Source organism: Sceloporus undulatus, chromosome 7 (genome assembly GCF_019175285.1).
Source record: "Sceloporus undulatus isolate JIND9_A2432 ecotype Alabama chromosome 7, SceUnd_v1.1, whole genome shotgun sequence".
NCBI classification, from domain to species: domain Eukaryota; kingdom Metazoa; phylum Chordata; class Lepidosauria; order Squamata; family Phrynosomatidae; genus Sceloporus; species Sceloporus undulatus.
The window spans coordinates 48,172,391-48,184,988 of NC_056528.1; the positions used below are offsets into that span (position 1 = coordinate 48,172,391).

General features: G+C 43.6%; 1 protein-coding gene across 7 annotated transcripts in view; it reads left to right on the forward strand.

Annotated features, from left to right (window-relative positions):
* Nucleotides 1-12,598, forward strand: part of COL4A5 (collagen type IV alpha 5 chain) — an 89,046-nt gene that overhangs the window by 43,197 nt on the left and 33,251 nt on the right. For 6 of the 7 annotated variants that reach the window (XM_042479333.1, XM_042479335.1, XM_042479336.1 and 3 more), the window contains 15 exons: nt 61-102; nt 209-301; nt 2,618-2,671; nt 2,777-2,833; nt 5,471-5,515; nt 5,628-5,681; nt 6,434-6,475; nt 7,560-7,692; nt 8,627-8,800; nt 10,167-10,250; nt 10,702-10,794; nt 11,080-11,150; nt 11,257-11,448; nt 11,642-11,810; nt 12,105-12,197. In XM_042479333.1, coding sequence (XP_042335267.1) covers nt 61-102; nt 209-301; nt 2,618-2,671; nt 2,777-2,833; nt 5,471-5,515; nt 5,628-5,681; nt 6,434-6,475; nt 7,560-7,692; nt 8,627-8,800; nt 10,167-10,250; nt 10,702-10,794; nt 11,080-11,150; nt 11,257-11,448; nt 11,642-11,810; nt 12,105-12,197 — 1,396 coding nt within the window. Of the gene's footprint in view, nt 1-60; nt 103-208; nt 302-1,993; nt 2,134-2,617; nt 2,672-2,776; nt 2,834-5,470; nt 5,516-5,627; nt 5,682-6,433; nt 6,476-7,559; nt 7,693-8,626; nt 8,801-10,166; nt 10,251-10,701; nt 10,795-11,079; nt 11,151-11,256; nt 11,449-11,641; nt 11,811-12,104; nt 12,198-12,598 lie in introns of those variants that run through there. The other variant, XM_042479340.1, reaches the window with a different exon arrangement.

A 12,598-nucleotide genomic window follows, 5' to 3' on the forward strand; every position in this document is an offset into this window, starting at 1 on the left:
CAACAGTAGCAATAACAGTATCAAGAGTAATAACAACAATTGTCATGACTCTCTTTTTAGGGCAACATGGGCTTGAACTTCCAAGGGCCCAAAGGAGAAAAGGTGAGTGCAGAGCTGCCATGCTCAGCCTTCCTTTGGTTGGTAGCGGCGGATCAGATGAGAGCACCTTCTAAAACTAATATATCTTGCTGTCTCCTTGGGAAATTAGGGTGAACAGGGACTCCAAGGACCTCCAGGGCCACCAGGGCAGATTGGCGAACAGAAGAGACCAAACGATGTAGAATTTCAGAAGGGAGATCAGGTGAGTGAGAAGAGGAGATTCCATTGACATTCCCACATTGGGCACATTCATAAACTTGGCCAGGTGCAGCAAGGCACAGTGGATCATGCTCCACCTTCAAACCATAATCCAGCCCATGACATAAGGTGGAGAGAGAACATTCCTGCTCTTTCCATTCATCCTGTACACCTGTCCTCCCTCCCTCCAGTGCCTTCACCTGCCTGCAAAGGGATGCCACACCTGAATATGGCATACAGACATAGTACAATTCAAGCAACATGTCACAGGGTCCAAAAACAGGCAGGTCACCTCAGTGACAAAACTGAGAACTAGATCCAGACTTTAGTACTCTTGTATTTTACTTCTAGGGGCTCTTCTATTCAATTTCCACTGCTATGCTGACATTTGTCTTTGCACCTTTTCCATGTGTTTCTGCTTCCCAAAACTTGAGGTTTGCTGTTTTTAGAGATGCACATTTGATGTAGCTGTCATGGGATCCTCTTGCATAACTGCCTCATATTTCTGCTGGGTTCTCATGAAAGAGGGATGGTTACCAGACCATTCTGGTTTGGTTTGATGGGTTCCTTCACCTGGAAGTATATATTATAGTTGTCCAAGGCAGCTAAGAACAATAAGACATAAGATTACTGCATAACACACACACATGCACAGAGACAGCAATAAAAGACAGATTAATACAGGCACCACAGCTAGTAGTGAGTAGGGTACATAATCAGTCCATGAGATCTTAAGCTTTTCTGAGCAAGATGGTAACCAAAGATCATCAAAACGGAGTCTAAATGGACCTTTCCACACAGAGAAAAGCCTTTCCACCCTCATTCTCACTACATGTAGCTCTCGTGTTGGCAAGGCACTGATGAGGGTCTCTCACCCTCTCGCAGAGGTTCGTATTTGTGAAGGTGGGTCCTTCAGGTACTTTGGTCCCAAGCTCTTTTAGGACTTTACAGCTTGTAGCAAATTTTGGTGCCCTGCAAACCAGTGGCTGAAAGTCACAAATGCACCAGGGAACATAAGAGATGGAAGTTGGCCTAAGCACTACAGTACTGTATGTGATGATGACTTCAGAGTCAACTACTGTAGATGATAGTTTATTTAAAGGACCAGGGGGCGAGAGGCACTGTTCTGTCCTTGAGCATGATTGATGATTCAGGCCCCGTTGGCATGCGGTGCTGAATCTCTTCACCCAGTTGTGTCATTCGTATTTCTTCTCCTCACTCCTCCTTTCTCCTCCTCTTCCTCCTCCTCCTCCTCCTAACTAGCCATCATCCTTAAGACCTAAGCTGAGGAGAACCTGGAGAACCTCCTGGTGTGAGATTTGGTCCTCCTATTAGACAGAGTGAGGCATTAATCTGAAGCAGAATATACATGAAGCTTCATGGATTCTTGGCCTCTCTTGTCATTTACTGTTTAAAGGACATGGCTTGTATATTCCATGCAAACCTCCCTGGTCCCACTCTGAAGCAAGCATGAGAGGTGATGTTGGAGGACACTATCCTGTGACCACTTGTGGTTACTATAACATTCAATGGCCAATCGAGAGTGGCTTCTTGATGTGGAAGTGGGCAGGGGGAGACACCGTTGTGTTCTTCGCAGCAGTTGGCAAAATGTCTGTGAGCCAGCCCTGACTCTGTGCGCGTGTGTCATGTGTGTGTGTGCTCCTGTGACAGTTGCTTTTCCTGCCCTGCTCATTAGGCTGCTGTCTTCCCATGGCGACTGTGGCACCAGGCTACGCGTGCCGCCCCCCTTTTTGCGCCATCTGGGATGCTGCAGGAGCTGCTGGGATTCCCGGGTCTCTCTCTCATTGCTCGCCACGCAGTGACGGCCGCCTGATGGTGAGTGCCACGTCCCTCCCACAGGCTGCTGTTGCTGAGTGGCGGCGGGTGGGGAAGATGGAGGGAAGGAGGAGGCCCAACCCTGTTGTATTCTCTCTGTCTGTCTCTCTGCCTCTCTCTTGCGTCTCTATACTTGTCCAAGTCACAAGGAACCCAGCTTCCTAGCCCACCTTGAAAGGAGCCCTTGTGTAAGTGACATCGACTTGTTCTCCTGCCTGTGGGACTTCGAACTCTGCACATCCCAGTGATAGGAGCAAGTGGCCTCAGCATGGCAAGGACCATTGCTGTCTAACACAGTAGAAACCTTGCTCTCCACTCACATGGGGAGAAAGATCACACCCAAGGACAACATACTAAGGAGTGTCATGAAGTATAGTAGTTTAGATGGGAGTGAAAGCATTAATGTTCTACACAATGCAACGACTTCTCTCTTTTTTCCCCTAATGATCTTCCTCTTCTTTTTCACCCTCGCCATGTTTGACAGGGTGTTCCAGGTGACCGTGGGCCCCCAGGACCTCCTGGGTTACCAGGTCCTCCTGTAAGTAACCCACTTTTGCATTCATTTCTGAAGTCATGTCAGAAATATTCTCTAAAGCCTTGGATCCCACGGAGCCAATGGTTGGTTTGTGTTTCTCCTTCCCAGGGCCCTCCTGGTGGTGGAAAAGGTGAAAAAGGTGAGCAAGGAGAACCAGGCAAAAGAGTAAGTAACTTCTTGAAACCCAGCATTTTTCTCTTTCCAAATCATGTATAGCTTTGGGAATTCAGGTTGGGCCACCAAATGCTGGGTAAGATCTTTTTTTCTCCCTTTCTCCTTTGCTGTGTTGGTGTGGATGAAGATGCTTTTGGGGAGGACAGTGTAGTTTCCTGGTTGAGAAGGTTCCATTGACTGCAGTTGTATAAAATGTGTATCAGGTGTACATAAACCATAAATGAATTTTGTGTTTAGACTTCGGTCCCACTGCCAAGAATTCACGTTATGTATGCATATGCAAATGCAGGTAAAATCCAAAACAGTAATAATAATAATTCCAAAATCCAAGACACTTCTGGTCCCAAGAATTTCAGAAAAAGGAGATGCAACTTGTATTGCAATTTGCAAAGACACTTCCATTTCCAACCAGGAAAATAGGTTCTCTTTATATATGTGTGTGTTTCTGAATGACAAGCTGTGAGCTATGAAGATGACTGCTTAATCCATAATGTTTAATTCCCCCATGACATCAAAAGGGATTGTCCCTACATCTCCAAATTTTGGCCCCAAAGTCTCAGGGCCTAGGATGGGTCTTTACCTGGCAATCCTAAAATGCGTCAAGGGCTCTGCAAGTCTGTGATTTATTGTAAGGTGTGAACTTGGCCAGAGAGCACCCAAATGTGCAGAGGATGCAAATGAAAACATAGAAGGGCAACCCTTCAAAGATATTTTTAATGCATTAATACACAACAGTGGCATGGTGATATCATACACAAGTGCTAAGCAAAGGCTGAGCAAACAAAAAAATAATGAAGAGGATTTGTACATTTTCATTATCATGCTTAGCTAGAATACCATAATTTCCCACGACATCTCAACTTGCCAAGCTGTGGTTTGTTTAAATCTGGGACTAAAAGTTTGTGGGGCTCTCAGTCCAGCATCATCTAAAGGATGGTACCTCCCTCACCGTTTCTTTCCATTGCTATAGCAATAAGACAGGAAGACTGCAGGAGGCAGGATGCTTATTGAGGAAGATATCTGAAAGACGGCTTGGTGTTCCATTTGTTTTGGCATTTTAATGAATTCTCACCCCATATCTGCAAGCGTACAACCATGTAACAACTTCTAAGAGCATGAAATTGATAAATGGATTACCTGCTGGAACCTGTGATCTAATGACAAGTCTGAAAAGGCCCTGTTTGGAAAAACCAGAGCCCTTGCTTCCTTCAGAGGATGGCTAAAATGATATGAGGTCCAGATCAGGAAGAACATTGGCCATCTGATGGATAGGATCTCTTGTCCCTTAATATTTTTAAAAGAAGCAATTCCAGGGCAAGGGCTAAGGTGGACCATGATCATGATGAGGAATGAAAGGTGTATCCTTACATGTTGGTGGAGGAGAGTTACATTGGGGAAATGGCAATGTGGAGCAGAATTACTGTCTGCATCACAGTCCCAAACCAGACCTATCTGTGTTGTTTGTATAACCCTGGAAGATATTATGCATGCTGCTGCAGTAGTAGGCATTCAAGGTAAAGATCAGGGAATTGTCATTGCATTATCCAGGGCTTGTTTTTCCTTATAAAGTGGACCCTCCACATTCACTGAAGTTAGGGGGGCAGGACCCCTGTAAAAGTGGAAAACCCCCAAAACACTTTTTTTAACCTAAGAGAATACTTCTCTAGGGAATCTCTAGTTCTTCCAGGGCAGTTCTGTGATCAAGATCTGCCCAGAAGTTGACCATGAAATTGCCCTGCAGGACCTACAAATGCCCAGAGAAGTGTTCTCTCTAGGAATCTCTAGAGACGTTGTGGCAGACGTTGACAATATAGTTGTGTTGGAGGAACCTAGGCATTCCTAGAGAGAACATAATTAATCAAATCTGTGAATAATCAAATCTGCAAAAGTCAAAGCTACAAATGTGGAGGACCAACTGTATTCCCATAATGATGCCTACTCATTCTTGTCATCCTTAGCACTTGTTTTAATTACGTATACTAACAATAAGTAAATCTACATTACATAGTTAACATCAGTTTGATCCCACTTAAACTGTCTTAAGCTCCATCCTATAGAATCCTAGAATTTGTTGTTTGGTTTAGTTTGGTCAGAAATCTCTAACTTCCTCACCAAACTACAAATCCCAGGATATCATAGAGTGCCGGAGTAACAATTAAAATGGGATCTAATTGCTTTAACTTTGTAGTGTATGTAGATAGATTCCCCAAGAACCAGCTGCCTATTGGTATTTCATAGAATCATAGTTGGAAGGGACCACAAGGGCCACCGAGTCCAACCTCATGCCATGCAGGAATACAACGGCAGGACTCCTGAAAGATGCCCATCCAACCTATGTATAAAGGCCTCCAAAGAAGGAGAATCCACCACCGCTGCCAAACAATTCTTGCAGTAAAGAAGTCCTTCCTAATGTTTAGGTGGAATATCTTTTCTTGTAATTTGAATCCATTGGTTCGTGTTCTGGTCTCTGGAGCAGCAAAGAACAAGTTGGCTCCATTTACCTTTCAAATGATGCCGGAGAAACAAATTTTACCTTCTGCTGTAGCTGCCAACAGTGCAAAGCCAGTAGCATCTTTGCACTATGAAGGTTTCTTGTTTTGTTTCAATCCTCATTTGTGTTTTTTAAAGGGAAAACCTGGCAAGGATGGAGAACCTGGGCAGCCTGGCTTGTTTGTGAGTGTCTTACACTTTTACTCCCTTCCTTTCTTTCGCACATAATGATCTGGCACCATTTAACTATTCTGAAGACTGATCTCGATCTCTCTCATCTCCCTTCTTTTCTAAGGGCTTGTCTGGTGATCGTGGCGTCCCTGGCTTTCCGGGAAGAGATGGGGAAAAGGTAAGGGTGCTTTACCACTCAGAACCTCCACCTGTATATTCTTGAAAGAGATATAAATCATTGCCACAAGCTTTTGCATCCTTGCAGAGGAAGGGTTCTCACCATGTTGAGAAAATAGTCAATTGCCACAAGATTTAGTGGTAATATTAGTATTAGTATTTGCATTCCAGGCATTATTTGTGGGGGGAAATTGCTCTATCAATCTATCTTGTAGTTGTTTTGTGCCTTCAAGTCACGTCTGACTTATGGCAACCCTAAGGTAACCCTATCATGGGTTTTTCATGACACAGTTTGTTGAGAGGAGGTTTGCCATTGTCTCCCATGAAGCTGAGAGCATGTGACTTGCTCATGGTCATATATTGGGTTTCATGGCCAAACAGGGAATCGAACTCTGGTCTCCGGAGTTGTAGTCCAACTCTCAAAACCTTATATTAGACTGACCCTCACTCTTTCTATCTTATGCCCCATCTTCCCCCCGTGACTAGCACTCAAGATGGCCTGCACATACCCTTTTTTTACCTAATTGCATTTTGTGCAGAAATGTATTTTTCACCAAAGAAGGAGAAATAGTCCTAAAACTTGCAAAATATATGCCGGCCCAATCACAATCTTCCCCAGCAGGGAGAAAAGTTGTGAAGCATTTCATTATTGTGTGTGAGAGTGATATAACTGAAGATTCACATCCCTGAAATATATACAGTTCCTGATCCGTTTTACTGCTAATGTCAAACTTGTCGAAATTTTCTTGGCAGGGTCAGAAAGGCGACGCTGGTCCACCTGGTCCTCCTGGTCGTGTAAGTATCTTCTATTATTATTATTATTATTATTATTATTATTATTATTATTATTAGGTTCATTTACTGTATATCCTGCCTTCCTCCCAGTACGGGGGATGCAAGGCGGCCTACAAATCTAAAACAGTCCAAGTTCTAGCCATTCATGCAGTTACCTCCCCTGTGTTTTGCATGGCATCCTTTCTCCCATATTGGCCATCATCATCATCTCATTTAATTCAAAATCTGTTTGCTTTTATCATTGTTAAATGTTACATAGTTGGACCTTGTATTAGATACAGGGATACCTCAGTCAAGAAAGCCTCTGAAAAAGAAGAGATCTTGCAGCACCTTTGAGACTAAATGAAAGAAAGAAATGGGCAGCATAAGCTTTCGTAGACTTCAGTCTGCTTCCTCAGAAGTAGTTCCCTGACTGCTTTGAACAAGTCTTTTTATTCTCATCCAGCCCTCTTCCTCTGTCCACCTGCAAGTCTTTTTAGCAACATTGGCATCAGGATGGTGAAGGAGGGTTGGAGAAACACAGACTTTGTAAGTGTTTAGTGTTTAGAAACGCTCCTGAACTTTGCAGTTTGGGACTCCAGCTAAAAATTTACACATGGTTGTTTTCCTTAGAAAACAGCATTTTCTGTGCAGAAAAAAAATGCATGGGGTTTATTTGCAAAGAAAATACCACTTTCTGCACATGAAACATCTTTTGTGGTCCAGAAAATAACATTTCTCTGCAGAAATGCTGTCTCTTATGCAGAAAACGCTGTTTCCTAAGCAAAGCGACTGTGGGTGAATTTTGCACAGAAGAAGTCTCTTATTGCAAAAAGGCTTCGAAAACTGCACCGTTTCAGAAGACTTTCTTTCAGTGGGAAGAAAATGTGTTAAATTGCTTGTTGCTTCCTTTGAGATTAAAATTAGTAAATAATTACATCCTAGCTGTTTGTGCCTCCTTACAACAGGTACTTTATTATGGGCCATTTTATTGATGCTGGTATAAGAAGTTTGAGCTTCCATTTCATCTCAGCAGAATGTCATTGCCTTTATCTTTCTGTATTTGCATAACACTTTCGTTTTCCCAATTCATGGGATTTGCCAGGTAATTCCTAGGCCAGATACTGGTGCAACGGTGGGACCCAAAGGTAGCAAAGGTTTGCCAGGATTTCCTGGAGAGAAGGGCGAGCGCGGCTATCCTGGTCTAGAAGGTCCTCCCGGCTTTCCAGGTCCCCCAGGTAAGAGGATGAGACTCTTGGGTATATGCCAGTTGGGCACCAGCCTAGATAGCGATGTGATTTCCAACCCAAAGCAAATACCTGGTCATTGTATTCCTTATAATCCCAGCAAAGGACAACAGTGTTGAAGCTCCACTCCATTCCTACTCTGATGTAACTAGCAACCTTTCATTGTCCCCAACGCTTGCAGATTTCATGTTTTGAAGAGGATGGAAATGAAGGGGCATTCAGCAAGTTATTGATTTCAGCAAGTCCCTTCTGACCATCTTTTCCAACTCTATTATCCTATGATTCTATGATTCTATGACTAAATCTAGATCCAACCCAGTATGTAGTTTGACTGTGCTTAGATAGTTTGCCCTGTTTTACTATAATGTAACTTCATGGAAGGAACCACAAGGACCATCCAGTCCAACCTCTTGCTGTGCAAGAATACACCATTAAAACACTCCTGAAAAGAAGCCATCCAGCCTCTGTTTAAAAACCTCCAAAGTAGGAGACTCTACAACCCTCCAAAGGAATGTGTTGCAATGTGGAATAGCTTTTACCATCAGGGAGCCCTTCCTAATGTTTAGGTGGAGTCTCTTTTCCTGTAGTTTGAATCCATTGCTCCATGTCTTAGTGTTTGGAGCAGCAGAAAGCAAGCTTGCTGCTTCTTCCATATGACAACTGTAGCAACTGGATTTACTGCAACTCCCAGCAGTCCTAGCCAACACAGTCAGTGATGAGAGCCCAAAAACATTTGGAAGGTTCACCATTGCCAATTGCTTTCTTAATTTCCAGTATGGGATTAAGACATGGTTGGTTGGTTGGTTGGTTGGTTGGTTGGTTGGTTGGTTGGTTAATTGATCACCCGGTTGTTTGGATGAACACTGTGGCTTTCATTTATGCCCAAAGCAGTCTGACTGAGAATATGAATCTTTTCCTACTCCAGGAATTCCAAGCATAGGTCCTTCTGGCACACCTGGTCTCCCTGGAGAAAGAGGACAGAAGGGGGATCAAGGTCTCCCTGGGATTTCCATCCCTGGCCCACCTGGAATTGATGGACGACCAGGACTTCCCGGTCCCCCGGGTCCCCCAGGACCACCAGGAACAGCAGTTTCACCAGGTAAGACATAATGTTGGGCCTCCAATTAACTGGATAATGTTTTTGTATCCCTTTCCTTTCTCAAACCAGTTACTCAGCTGAGCAAAAGGCAGAAAGACTCTTAAACGTTGAAAGAGTCCTGGTATGAAGGTGCAACAGAATCACCCAAAGGTCTGCTTTAGCCTATATTAACTTCAGTACATGTTTAGGAACTTCTCCTCCAAGGCTTTTGTGGCTTGATCTATATCAAGCTTTGCCATGATGCCCCAGTATCTCTGTGGCTGGTATTGCAGCATTGGTATTCCTTTTCCCTTGTTTTTTACACGGCATGCAGTTTCACAAATGTATTCTGCATTGAATCTTGCTTCCTCTAATGCTGTGATGGAGGACCTCAGGCTAAATCTGTCTTTATTGTGGTCCCAGCCCTTCTCAGATGGCCATGGTCTCCTCCATTTGGCCCAATTCTCTGTAACACCATCATTAGTGGTTTCCCACATTTTATAGTCTTTTCCCCACCAGTTTTACCTTCTATAGAATGCTTACTTACAGTGGCTCCAAGGAACTAGGAGACAGGAGAGCATGGACCTCTGGTTGATATCCTTGGCTCTGAGTATACAGCAAACATTAACCCTGAGAGGAGTCTACTTTTTCTTGCCTAAGGGGAAATGAGTCTCAGTTGTTCTGCATAGTGGACCCAGGGATGGCATCTTTATTTTATTTATGGTATTTATACTCCATCCTTCAGCCCTAAAGCCTCTCAGAGCGGCTTAAATTATACACTACCTTCTACTACTGGAAACAAAACCTACTTGGATGAACAAATGGAACAGAATGACTGAACCCGTTGTTACAAACCATTTGTATCTACACAAGCTTTCTGCTGAGTTATATTTAGCAGACAGTGATCCAGATGTAATGTTAAATCATGGTTTACTGCACAAACTTGCCTGAGCCACGGGCCTATACCATCTCCCTACTTTGTGGAGCATAACAAAAGAGAGATGCTAGAAGCCATGGGTTGGTCAACCCTCATTAGCTAGATATGACAGGGGACATGACTCTATGTTTGGTAGCCATGACACTCAAGTGGATGTTGGCTTATGCCAGGGCCATGACACACTGTCTTTGGTAGCCATGCCTCTCAAGTGGATGCTGGCTTATGCCCTAGCTAAATGCATGCTATGATGAAACAAGGATGACATTTATACTCATTTTTATATACACCTTGTCAAAAGGTCTTAAGAGGGAACAGGTATGGTCATCCACCCATAAGTGCATATGACACAACCGAATTTTGCATTTCGACGTGGGCCCATCTCTAAGATATCTTATTATATACATATATGCAAATACAAACTCCTTGAACTGCCTTTGCCTTTCCTTTCAGTGGACGGGTTATGTGAACGAGGGCCTCCCGGCCTCCCAGGCCTCCCAGGTGAACAAGGATTTATGGGAGAGACAGGCCAGAAAGGTACAATAACATCATTCATTCCTGTTGGTCTTAAAGTGGGGTTGAGGAGCGTATTAAGACTTGCTGGGGAGCCTAAACTAATGGGCTCACATAACATTATCTCAAAATGTATATTCTGGTTTGTTTGTTTTTTGTACATTTTATATTTCAGAGTATATTTATATTTCTTGTATACTGCAACCTAGTATTTGTTTTCATAGACAACAGAAATAATTGTTGTTGTTTTTTATTTTGTGCATTAGCATAATGCACAATATGCCTATTTCTGTTGTATACTACAGAAACCCTATATTCAGGTGTTCATGATGTATGTTTTTATCTATACTACATTTTAATTTCTACACTGCTTTGACTCCCAGTTTGGGGGAAAATGTGGGATATAAGTGAAGGTTGCTTTTGTTGTTATTCCATGCACGGTTATTCACTTCAGTGCTTAACTCATCCTTTCCAGGAGATAAAGGGGACACATGTTTCAACTGTATAGGAACTGGCATTTCTGGCCCTCCTGGGGAGAAGGGACTGCCTGGATTACCTGGAAGCCCAGGTAAGGTAGACTGATGGCACCCAGCCTTCCCTAATTCTTGCATAAGTATACAAAGGGATCTAGTAGCACCTTTGAGACTAAATGACAGAAAGAAGCTGGTAGCATGAGCTTCATCTCTGAGGACATAAGCTCAAGTCTATGAAAGATCGTGCTACCAGCTTCTTTTGTTTCAGTTAATGTCAAAGATGGTACTAGATCACTTTGGATATATCTTTGAATTCCTACTGACAAATCATGGCTATGTTCTAGTGGCCATTCTTGATACTTCCTTTTACCTGTGAACAGGTTCACCTGGTTTACCTGGACCAAAAGGTGATAAAGGATTTCCTGGCCTAGTTGGCCTTGTTGGGCCCCAAGTAAGTACCGGTAGCTGACTTTCATGGGAGCATGGGGTTGGAGGGAGAGTGTATTGAAGCATCTGTGCAGTCCTCAGAACTGAAATAGCTGCGGTTCTTTCCCTAGGGTCTTCCTGGCCCTCAAGGTCCTCCCGGACGACCCGGTGCCAAAGGCGATCCAGGCGATGTCCGTACTTTCCCTGGGTTGAAAGGCGATAAAGGAGACCCTGGCTTCCCAGGCCCTGCAGGGCTGCCTGGTTTAGATGGGACCCGTGGACAAGATGGAAGCCCGGGACTTCCTGGACCAAAAGGAGAGCCAGTAAGTTTGCGTGAATGGGGCAGTGTTGCAAATCCACAATTTGAAGATGCACAACAACAGTGGAGACTAGATAGACTATCAATCAGCAAAGCAACCCATACCTTCTTATTGGGACAGAATGGCCTATAAATAAGTGTTGGGAAGTCTGCCGTCATGCACTTGTTTTTCATTCTCCATTTCCTTGTCCTTTCAGGGAGGCATCAATTTCAAAGGAAGCAGGGGCCCCTCTGGTGATCCAGGGATCCCTGGACTTCCGGGGGACCGAGGGCCACCGGGGCCTCCTGGATTTGGTCCACAGGGTCCTCCAGGAGAGAAAGGCATTCAGGGTGTTTCAGGTCGCCCAGGATCTCCTGGAGTCCCAGGTTAGTAAATTTACCTTTTCACAGTGAAGCACCAAAGACAAAATCTGTTGTCATTATCATCATCATCAGGTTTCCATCACAGGGTCAGCCTTCTTCACACTCAGTAGAATGGGAAATGGTGGGAAATGTTCAGGTTTGTCATTGTCCGTGTTTCTGTTGGTTTAGTTTCTCCTCCTTAATGATCTTCCTTTTTAAAAAAATTTAAACTTTTTCGAGGGGGACAATCCATATTAAATTTTGACGTCTCTGCAGTGAATTATTCGAGGTGTTCACCTGTACCTTTCCTACTTTCAGGACCCAAAGGAGACCCTGGTCAAACGATCACAGAATCGGGGTCTCCAGGAATACCTGGTCCTCCAGGCAGGGATGGCGAAATTGGTCTCCCAGGTAAGAGGTTAGCTGCGATTCCTGGTGAAATTTCATCACCCGTTAGAAGAGATTTTAAATATTCTCACAACTTTCTGCCAAAAGCAAAAATCATTTGTGCCTAAAACAATTTTGCACAGAAAAGAGGGGCTTTCCCCCCCCAACTCAATTTGTTGTACATTTGTTGGAAAGAATTTCCAAAATGTGAAAAATCGCCCCAAAAATGTAAAAAAACCTTTCATACCAAGTAATGAGAAAACGTCTTGAACTCTTCATCTGTGAATGCTACAATGAAATAAGGATTACAGGTTGAGCCTCTCTTATCTGGAATTAAAAAATCTGGAATATTCAGTGAGCATAAATTTTGTTCCATTATTCAAAAAAAAATTGTATAATACTACCTTCATGCTGTGTGTATAAAG